At 45.0% G+C, this 11,258-nt stretch overlaps 1 protein-coding gene across 1 annotated transcript in view; it reads left to right on the forward strand.

The window, feature by feature from the left end:
- The first annotated feature begins 680 nt into the window (after nucleotides 1–680).
- The window catches only part of LOC123504267, a 36,288-nt gene continuing 25,710 nt past the window's right edge, over nucleotides 681–11,258 (forward strand). The window contains 1 exon segment of the mRNA XM_045254668.1: nucleotides 681–1,469. Coding sequence (XP_045110603.1) covers nucleotides 948–1,469 — 522 coding nt within the window. The 5' untranslated portion in view covers nucleotides 681–947.

Genomic DNA, 11,258 nt, shown 5'->3' on the forward strand with positions numbered 1-11,258 from the left:
AATCTATGTTTCCTGCTGGGCAGGCGCCAGACAGTCCAGCCTTGCTCCAGGAGAAGGGCAAGAGGCTCTCCGGGGAACCACGGTGGCCATACATGCTAGTCACGCCAGTACGTGTCCTTTACATATAGCCTGTAAATATTCGCCGCCATAAAACTTCACTACTACAAATGATTGGAAGTCGTCAGCCATCTGAGTGCTTACAGATCAGCGACACGATAACGCAGCGCAGAAGCAGACTGGACCGTGACTTGCAACTGGGGTTGGGCTCAGACGCACCCTTTTTTTGAGCATTTTTCATGAGGCGCATTCCAACGCAGTCTGTACTTATGTGGCGGGACAGTACGCAACGTGGACCAGAGCGGCTTATTCATAAGCTGAGATGCCGAAAACTCGACAATAACAGTTCGACATGACATTATTACAATATATAATTTACAAAATTTAAAGAATTTCTAAAGAAATATATTATTTGGTTTACTGATCAAACTGACTATTGTGCAACGTATCTTTATATCCATTGATGGGGACTGTGCGTATAAGACCGCGATGAGAACGATAAGGATGACGGGCGACGCATCGTTCAGAAGGATGGACTTTCCTCGCTCTCCTCGCAACAACCGCTACCACCAGCGACCGCAAGAGCACGGCTGTAGCCCGGCACCGCGGCTTAGTGGCTCGAGTTGCGGACCTTAGCCCCACGGCCGCGCTGCGCGTTAGTCTTCCCACAGCCAGATCAGAGAGAAGGTTGTTGCGCGCTGCTCCGTAACACTCCTGACTGGCTTGAACCTGGCGCGAGTTACTGCCGATGAACCCTGCCAGGGAGCACTTGTGACCCAGACTTGTGTTGGTGAAGCGCAGAACACACGGTGGCAGGAGGAATGGTGTCCAGGTGGTGACGTTTGTTGCGGGCGCCTGGAAAAACTTTGTTGACTTAGAGGGAAGCAGCGATGGCGGGCGGGGAGTCGTTGCGGGCGGTGCTGCTGAAAACTAGCACCAGCACTGCTGGGGGGCGAAGTGGCGGGCGGCGGGGAGCCAGCAGCCGAGGCACTAGCAGCCATGTCGGGTTGGGCGTCAATGGAGGAGGGCTGACCTGGCGTTCCCTCAGGTCAGTGTCCGGCACGGCGGACACCACAGATCCCCAAGGACATTTCTTTCCCGCCAAGCTGGCACTGTCGCTGGGACTCATCAAACTATTCCTGGCCATCCTCATGGTGGTGCTTGGGGCCCTGGCGCTGGTCCTCAATGCCGCCATGGCCACGCTTGGTGTGGGGCTCTGGGCAGGCGCAGTGGCAGGACTGGCTGGGTTTTTAGGGGTGTGTTCCTCGCGGCGTCCCTACGTGCAGGTGTATGTGGTGAGCTTCATGTGTGTCGCCATCCTGTGCATCGTCTCCTCTGGTCTGGTCATCATTCTCTCAGCGACGGCGTGGGCCAGGGATAACAGACACCAGCGTGCGGTGTACGTCGATCAGGTGAGTTTACTTGTGTGTGTGTGTGTGTGTGTGTGTGTGTGTGTGTGTGTGTGTGTGGGAGTGTGTATGTACGTACCCATGCAGGTGGTGGGGTGAGTGGCCAGTTGTCCGTTCGTCGGGGTCGGCTGTAACCACTCCCTGACCCGACCCATTTACGCGCTGGGCCGCGAGGAGGAGGAGGAGGAGGAGGAGGAGATCAGCATACTTGTGAAGCTCTCCGTGTCGCGAGAACAAATATTAAGACAGAAATCTGCGGCATTTAGAATTGACAGAAAGAGACAAATAATTCTGAACCAAGAGTATGAATGTTGTAAACTAATGAAAATATGCATAAAAAAAAGAAGCCATACCCTCTCTCTCTCTCTCTCTCTCTCTCTCTCTCTCTCTCTCTCTCTCTCTCTCTCTCTCTCTCTCTCTCTCTCTCTCTCTCTCTCTCTCTCCCGATGCATACCATCACATACACACTGACAAACACTCACTCAACCTCGATCACATATTTGTTAGTAGGAGTTTTTATCACACCTGCCATTTGGAGCTGACGGCGGCCTCCACGCTGCCTTGTGCCACCAAGACATTTCTTCCTTAATCTTCTTTACTATTCTTTAAGGGAACCAGCATTTTAAGAGGGCCGTTTTTTTTAATATGTTGTTGCCCTTGGCTGGTTTCCCTCCTGTATAAAAAGATAAAAAGATAAGGGCACTAGGCAAGGAACGTCGTGGAGGGAGGTGGGTGGTAGAAGCAATAGTAGAAGTATAGTTGTAGAAATATTAGTGGTTGTACAGGAGAGGTGTTGATGGTAGTAAATGAACAGTAGTAGTAATGGTAGTAATAGATGTAGTAGTAGTAGAAGTAGTAGTAGTAGTAGTAGTAGTAGTAGTAGTAGTAGTAGTAGTAGTAGTAGTAGTGGCAGTGGTGGTAGTAGTAGTAGTAGTAGTAGTAGTAGTAGTAGTAGTAGTAGTAGGGGTAGTTGTTAGTGCTGTTGTTGTAGCAGCAGTAAAAGTGATTCTACTTATTCACTATCGACACACGTATTGTAAGTGAAAAAAAAAAAAATTAAAAGACACACAGAGAAAAAAGAAAAGAAAAAATCACACACAAACAAGAAAAGTAGCAAAAAATACACACATACACACACAAGAAAGCAGAAACCATTAAGCACCAAAAGAAAACCCGACAGATGAAAAAAAGAAAAAAATAAGAAAAAAAAATGAGAGGAAAAGAAATAACCAAGGATTTTCTTATCATGACATCAAATCAAGCTATACATGAGGCAGTTTTTTATAAGAAGATTGATGACAACACAGATACACATTACGTTTGGAGGAAGTATTGCTGAGATAAGGAGGAGGAGGAGGAGGAGGAGGAGGAGGAGGAGGAGGAGGAGGAAAGACGCCAGGTAGAGGGTAACTTTAACGGTTAAGGAAGAGAACAGTGGTGGCAGTGGTCAGGGGACGAGAGATGATGATGGGGAGAGAGGGAGAGAAGGACGAGGAGAGGTAACAGGGAAGAGAGAGAGAGAGAGAGAGAGACGAGGATAGGCCTACACACATTCCTTTCCCTTGTGAGTGTGATTGTCCCTCTTGTGTGTGTGTGTGTGTGTGTGTGTGTGTGTGTGTGTGTGTGTGTGTGTGTGTGTGTGTGTGTGTGTGTGTGTGTGTGTGTGTGAGCGCGAGCTACATAACATGCCTAAATACATACATTAAGCCAATTTTGGATAGACATATGGTAAGCGTAGTGTGTGTGTGTGTGTGTGTGTGTGTGTGTGTGTGTGTGTGTGTGTGTGTGTGTGTGTGTGTGTGTGCCGCGCGTTACACCTTGCTGTGCCTAATTCCCTCCCTCCCTCCACCCTGTTCTCCACCCCCAGCCAGCCTTCACTACTCCACACTCCACCCTACTCACTCCACTATTCCGCCCAGAGTTTCCTTTCATTTTGAGTCCACCTTCCCTCTCCACTATTGAATTCCTATCCATCCTCCCATTACTGACTCTACCACCTATCCACTTTCCATAGTCCCTTCCTCCCTCCATTCACTTCCCTTTCCTCCACAGTCCTTCCTCTCCTCCTCCGCTTCCTCTCTCCTTCCTTTCTTCCTTCCTTCCAACTTTCACCACTTTGAGTTTCTCCGGAAGCAAGTATGAAGTTGTTGCTTCCTACCGGAGAAAAGTTATTTGTGACTCCTTCCTTATTGTAGCTGATCTCTCTCTCTCTCTCTCTCTCTCTCTGGCTCTCTCTGTCTATATATCTATCTTTCAATCGATTTATCTAACTATTAATCTATCTATCTATCTATCTATCTATCTATCTATCTCTCTAACTACCTAGAGAGATACACATTACACGTCATAAATTGCAACATACGGTTGAGCACAGCCAGTCTATTACGGGATTATTTTCGTGCATAATCACCTGCAGGGAACTCCCATGATTACAGGTGAAAGTCTGGGTCGCGAGTGCCGGGGAGCGTCGCCCCTACCTTTGTGTGTGTGTGTGTGTGTGTGTGTGTGTGTGTGTGTGTGTGTGTGTGTGTGTGTGTGTGTGTGTGTGTGTGTGTGTGTGTGTTATTTCATCAGCCGGTATGTTGTCGTCTTCTTAACAAGGTAATCGATGGATGCCTGGAGCTACTTTCCTTTACATCACCACTCTCCAGCACTCATTCCCCGTAAGCTCCCTTCAGATCAAGTCTCTCCACGCCCGGATGGATTTGTAAGACTCTCCAATGAATTGCTATTTCCCTTCTGACATAAAATCGACGAACCATTTCGATATTTTAAGCCGCGGGGAAAATGTGGAACGCGATCATGCTGGCGTGATGAGATATGCGTGTGCTTTACTCCACCTCCCCGTTTTATGTGCATTGCTAAGCCTTTGCCAGAGTCCCTAAGTGGTTGCATACTTCAAACAATTACTTGAAAATACCACAGTGATGATTTGTCTAGCTTTCAAGATCATTTCTCCTCAAACTTCAAACTATCACATGAAAACACCGCAGAAAGACGAGAAATATCCACAAGCAGGTGTTAAAAACAGAGATATGGCGCCGAATAGTTTACTCCCATCTACACGGCATGTGTAGATGGATTAGTATTATTGTTAGGTTGGGTTCTTTATTGTTGTATTTATTTATGTGTTATATGTATGTGTATGTCATTTTCATATGTTTCATGTTATATCTAGCTTTTTAAGTGCCCCCTTTGCATATCCTCACCAGTTGAACCTGCAGTGTTTTTTTTTTTTATTGTTATTGTTCACCGGCTCCCCGATGCCAATCTTACCCGTTTAACCAGTGAACGTAACAAGGGAATCTTATCTTCCCGGCTCAAACAGACCGGGAAACCACATAGCCAATAATGACTCTATCGATGTCAACAAATGGCATTAACATTTCCCAATCAATAGTGGACAGGTTGAGTAACGCAGCATCTTCGGAGACCAAGTTACGTAGCGGCTGTCTGGTTAGCTTGCCTGTCTTGCCTCGTGCATTACGTTACGCTAGCAAGGACGTCGCGGAGCTCTTGCCAACACGTATAGCTAAAAATTACCTCAAGCAAAGCACGTCACGATTCCATCACTCACGCGGTAATTACACGCATCACCTGAGGGCCGGCAGTCACTAGGTACCACGCAGCGTCCCTTCACTCGCTGTCAGGTGCATGAGTTGTCTTGAAGGCGTTCTGGTATACCTCGAGCCACGCTATTGTTGTGATCAGGTGACCGAGGCGGGGAGGCATGACAAGGCGGCCCGCAGCAGGTCGTGAGTGACGGGCTGCTGGTGGTGCTGGTGGTGATGATGGTGGTACTGGTGGTGGCTGGCGCTGCGCATTGTGGCGACGAGGAAGTAAGAGAGCGGCGAGGAGTTTCATTATGTGTTTTATAGATTTATTATTGCAGATAATAACCGGAGCATTACGTGCCGGAAAGTCTGACTGCCAAAGGGCGAGAGAGAGAGAGAGAGAGAGAGAGAGAGAGAGAGAGAGAGAGAGAGAGAGAGGATACAATATAAGAATTTAACTTATCTTATATGTGTGTGTGTGTGTGTGTGTGTGTGTGTGTGTGTGTGTGTGTGTGTGTGTGTGTGTGTGTGTGTGTGTGTGTTATGCCAAACATTCATAATTTCTCTGACGCCTCGGTGGCGGGGGAGGGCAGGGGAAGGAATGTTGCGAGGTCATGGTGGCGACCCTCCCCCCATTCCCCATTCCCCTCCCCGGCTGCCTCCACCTGTTCCACTCTTAAACCTCCTCTTCCACCCTGAGTCTGTCCGTGACCCTTCCCCCTTCTCCCTATCGCTTTATCTCCCTCCTCCTGACTCTGTATATGCGTCCATTCGAAGAACGCACAAGAGAGAGAGAGAGAGAGAGAGAGAGAGAGAGAGAGAGAGAGAGAGAGAGAGAGCACCTTTACGCAAACTACGTGGATTATCCCTTAAATGTAAGAACTGGAAATGGTTGAGTAGTAATTGTCATATTCACAAACGCCTTGCTCTCTCACCGCAACAGTTTTCTAAGGCACAGAGACGACTATTCTGGTTTTCATGGCAAATTTTTTCCTTTTAATTAAGTAGAAATCTTGCCAATCTATCACCAGAAGCATAAAAATACACTTAAAAACACGAGTATCTTTAACTAGAGTTTTCAGAAAGCAGTGTTGACGAGAGAGCGAAGCGTTCAGAATACAGGTCCAAATCTCAAGGGATCCATAATTTACAGAACATTTCCAAGAGGTGATCGTGTTTAATTTTACGACTGTATCACGATTTTAGCTGCACGACGATCTGTTTCGATAAATAGTAAGTGTTTCATTATTGAGCTTTACTGTAGTGAGGAAATGCTATAAGCTGGTATTTTGAAACACTTCGATGTCTCACTATCACTGCATTTTAAAGGGTCCAGTTGAAGATACTCGTGTTTTTAAGGGTATTCTTATGGTTCTGGTGATGGATTGGCATGATTTCTAGTTTATTGAAAGGAGAAACTGTCAAGAAAACCCGGATAGTCGTCTCTGTGGGCTTAGAAAATAGCAAGGTGTTTGTGAATACGACGCATAGTACACGATATACTACCTACATCTCCTCACCGAATTAAAAACAACTTAGGCGAGTCAGGATTTGCAGTTTTCCTTCAAGACTTTACCACTCCAACTTTCTCTGATTGACTGTGATTACCCAGACAGAGCAAGTTTAGTCTGGCAATATTTTCAAGTAGTAAGATTTGTTGCGCAAGAAAAAAAAAAAAGAAAATCATCAGGTCTACGTAGAGTGAAAGACATTCGATTTAGTTCCGGCCTTTGAGTGTTGCGAGGAACAAAAACACTGGGAATTGCTGAGTAAGGTCTGACCGAGATTTTATACCAAGGATTACGTTATTTTTTTCTTGATTGAGAGAAAGGATCGGAACATTCACTTCTTTATTGGAGACATAAAGATTGTTGTGAGGGATGAGTAAAGACTGAAATATTATACAGAGGGTTACGTTATTTTATTCTTCATTTCTCTCACTTTTCACTTCCCTACAAACTCACTTCATCTCTCACATCCCTCAAAACTTCACTTCTCTTACTCATTTCCCCACACTCACTCCCTTAAACACTCACATCTCTTCCTCTCACTTCCTAAACACTCATTTTTGTAGGGACGGAAAAATATCTATAAAGGATGAGTTAAGACTGAGAGAAATATTATACAGGAGGTTACGTTATTTTATTCCTGAAAGAGAGAAAGGCTCTAAACATGCAATTCTATTTTACTACACCGCTGGAGGGGACTTAATGACACGGGAAGGAGGAAAACAAACAAGCGTCAATCTTTGCTGTGCCTCACCACAGAAAGAGAACTTAATGACGAGAGGAGGAGGACGAGAAGGAAGAGGAGGTAGAAAAACAAGTGTCTCTCTCTCTCTCTCTCTCTCTCTCTCTCTCTCTCTCTCTCTCTCTCTCTCTCTCTCTCTCTCTCTGTTTTTCCTTGAACCTCCTCACCAAGGCCGTCTTCCTCACACCCACGACACGACGCTCACCACTCACACCAACCACAGCATCTTGGAAAAGTAACGCAGCACCATATGTGTGTTTTAACTCCTTCAGTACCAAGACGCTTTTTCACCATGAGTTTGGGTACGATTAGACGATTTTATTGACATCAGGAAGGATCTATTTAGGTCAGAAGAGTAATGGCCAAAGTCTTCACTATTCTAATCCCCATCTAAATTTCTGGAACTTTATAAAATCGCCAAATAGATAAAGCAGAAATGAATATGGAAACGCGTCAAGGTACTGAAGGGCTTAATTTGCCTATTCTAATGTTACTTCTCAGTTATTGCTCTAAATAAAAGGAAGCGGATGTAAATGAGATAATGAAATGGAGTAATATCGTAGCATATAAAGGAGCTCGATTGGTTTGGAATTGTTTTGGTATTGTTTCTTGTCGCCATGCAAGGAAATCCGGTAAGATATAACATGTAACAAACACACGCATTGTTTACTGTCTAGTCTAGTGAATGTAAACAACACGTGCAGCAGTGACGCCGGTGGTTCTCAGAGACATAGCACACTAGCAGGCTGACGAGATCCACAATTTTCTAAACTCTAGCAGTGTGGTTTGCTTGCCGAGCGCCGCAGGGGACGTGCGTTGAAGCGAAGGGGAAATATATAAGTTTCTCAGACGGAAAAGTTAGTGCAAGGGCGATTTCTCTAACTCATCTTGATCAAGACTTTCCACTCGTTTGCTGGCCTCTCCCTCCCTCGAGGCGACCACTCCAGGTAACAAAAGTGTACAGTGGCCCGCGGGTGTGTCCGTCTCGCGGTAGCCCGGGGGACGCGGCAGCCAGAAACGCGGATATGTGAGGTTCGGTTCATGATTATTTATTAGGTCATCCTCATGACGGTAACAGCCTATATGTACCGCCCTTCTCCCCACCGGCATTTGAGAACATGCAGGCAGAGAGAGACAAAAAAAAAAAAAGAGGAAGAAGAAAAAGTATGGCGAGATCAGTAATGGCAGAGAAGCATGCAGACCAAATATTGAGAAAAAAAAATAAATTGTCGAGTAAACGAGTTTTTATATCATTCGGCAAGAGAGAGAGAGAGAGAGAGAGAGAGAGAGAGAGAGAGAGAGAGAGAGAGAGAGAGAGAGAGAGAGAGAGAGAGAGAGAGAGAGAGAGAGAGAGAGAGAGAGAGAGGAAAACAAGGAAGAGGAGTAGCCGAGGAAAGAAGCAGGAAAGGAATCGAGGAAAGAAAGAAAGAAAATATTCACGTAGCGGAGGAAACGAGCGATCATCATCTGCGTGTCTCTAGGTCACTGCAAGACGTGTGGAAGTGTAACGTGGCGTGCGTGCATGTGCGTGTGCGTGTGCGTGAGTGTGTGTGTGCATGCGTGTGTTCGCTGCGCACTACACCCACACCTGGTCAAAAGGAGGTGGCAGCTGTTCGGCGCACCGTTACTCGTGGCAGCTTTCGTTACACAGAACACATCATCGAGGGGAGTCACGGTGCTCGGGCAGGCTATGGACGGAAGAAGGAAAACATTGATACTTGTAAAGGCCCATAGCGAAATAAAAAATGACTGGCAACGTGGCAGTAACCTGAATACCTCTTTTAACCCGTTCAGTACCATGACGCGTTTCCATATTCACTCTGCTTACTATCTGGTGATTTTATACAGCTTCAGAAACTCATGTGAGAGATTAAAATAGTGAAGACTGTGGCCATTAATCTTCTGATCTCTATACACCCTTCTTGATGTCAATAAAATGGTCTAATCATACACAAATCTGAAGGTAAAAATGTATCCCAGTATCGAAGGGGTTGAAATACCAGTTATGCTTATCATTTCTCCTCTTATAGGCAGCAAACGTACGAGGGAGGTGAGACTTGTGAATCTAAGTAAACAAGACGTCAATTAAGGTCAGTAGATGGGGTTAATGAGCTCTGGGTAGAAAGAACTAGAGGATAAACAAAGTGCAGCATGATTAACGCGGGTAAATTGAGCGTTAATGTTAATGGAGTTACGGAAGAAAAAAGCCTGGAAAAAAAAAAGAACATACAAATCATGAAGAAGAAGTAAAATAGCGCGAGTGTGATGGAAGATTGAAGTCACCCATATAAGAACCACAGCAAAGAGACTCATTACAACGTGACCAAAAATGGGGAGAAAGAAAGTGAAAAAAGTGTACGTTAGAGGAAAAAAAACTAGAAATAGAAACACGACGGAAAAAAACGAGCGAGTCACAGTAGGAGAAAGAAAAGAGAGAAAAAAAAGTTGAATTGCACAAAAAGAAAACGGAAAAGTCACGACAGCCAGAAATCATTGTCGAAAGAAGGAAAAATAAAATTAATGAGAGAAAACAAAGGCACACATCGACCTTGTGCATTGAAAAACACCCAAGAGCATCCATAAAAAGTTAATAGACAATAATAATGCGTTCTTGTTCACTCCCTCAGTACCATGACGCGTTTCTACATTCATTCTACTTACTATTTGATGACCTAACACAACTTCAGAAACTTACGTGGGGGATTAGAATAGTGGAGATTCTGGCCATTAATCCTTTGGCCTCCATAGAGCCTTCCTAATGTCAATAAAACATCGTACACAAATCTTACGGTAAAAATATTTCCCAGTACTGAAGGAGTTAAAATAGTGAAGACTGTGGCCATTAATCTTCTGACCTCCATAAACCCTTCCTAATGTCAATAATGTAGTTTAATAATCATGCACAAATCTCAAGGTAAAAATGTGTCCCAGTACTGAAAGTATTTAACATCACAAGAAGTAAATATGGAGACAGTCAAAAGAGTGTCGTCACAGAGCGAAAAAGGAGAACAATGGAGCTTCTTACGTATTCTGGAGGGGTGAAAACACTAAACAATAACAATAACAAGGACACTGTCATACACAAGCCTTCGTAAGTAACAACACCCAAACCTTCCATCATACATATACTTGTACCTAGACTCCATTCTAAATTTTATACCTATTGAACGCAATTTTACCTTGAGTTTTGAGAATGATTAGGAGTTTTTATTGACATTAGGAAGGGTCTATGGGGTAAGAAGATTAATGCTCAGGGTCTTCACTATTTCAATCCCCACTTAAGTTTCTGAAGCTGTATAAAATCATCAGATAGAAAGCAGAAAAAGTATGTAAACGTGTCATGGTACTGAAGCGGTTAGAGGCAAATAAGTGTCATATAAATAAGACTGGCAGTGCAGCGTGGGAAAATAGCTATTGTTCCTTAATGAATTCTGTTTAAGAGGTAAAGAATTTGGTTCACTTGAGTTAATGTTCTTTTCTCTCCTCCCTCCTCGCCCTCCTACTTCTTCTCTTCCACCATCTCCTCCTCCTCCTCCTCCTGCTGCTTTTCCTGCTCCTTCTCCTCTTTCTCCTCCTCCTCCTTTTCTTATTTCTCCTCCTCTTCCTCCTCCTCCTCTTCCTCCTCTTTTTCGTCCTCCTCCTTCTCCTTCTCCTCCTCCTTCTCCTTCTCCTTCCTCTCCTCCTCCTCCTCCTCCTCCTGCTCCTCCTCCTCTTCCTCCTCCTTATTCTCTTCCCCCACCACCTCCTCCTCAGTCATCATAAAAACAAGGATATGCATGACGCCTTATCCTCTGCGTGGTGTAAAAGGCAACCAAAAGGACGAGAGTTAAGACCTGGGAACCTCTCACTAACACTCCCCTAACCTCCCACCCACTCCTCGCCGCGGGACTCCCCATCAAAATAATAAAAGGGAAAATAAATGGATGTTATACCGTCTCTCATGCGTGCGACCTTGCGTTTGGGAAAAGGACAGGGTGTGTTAAATCGT

This window comes from Portunus trituberculatus, chromosome 15 (assembly GCF_017591435.1).
Source record: "Portunus trituberculatus isolate SZX2019 chromosome 15, ASM1759143v1, whole genome shotgun sequence".
In the NCBI taxonomy this organism is placed as follows: domain Eukaryota; kingdom Metazoa; phylum Arthropoda; class Malacostraca; order Decapoda; family Portunidae; genus Portunus; species Portunus trituberculatus.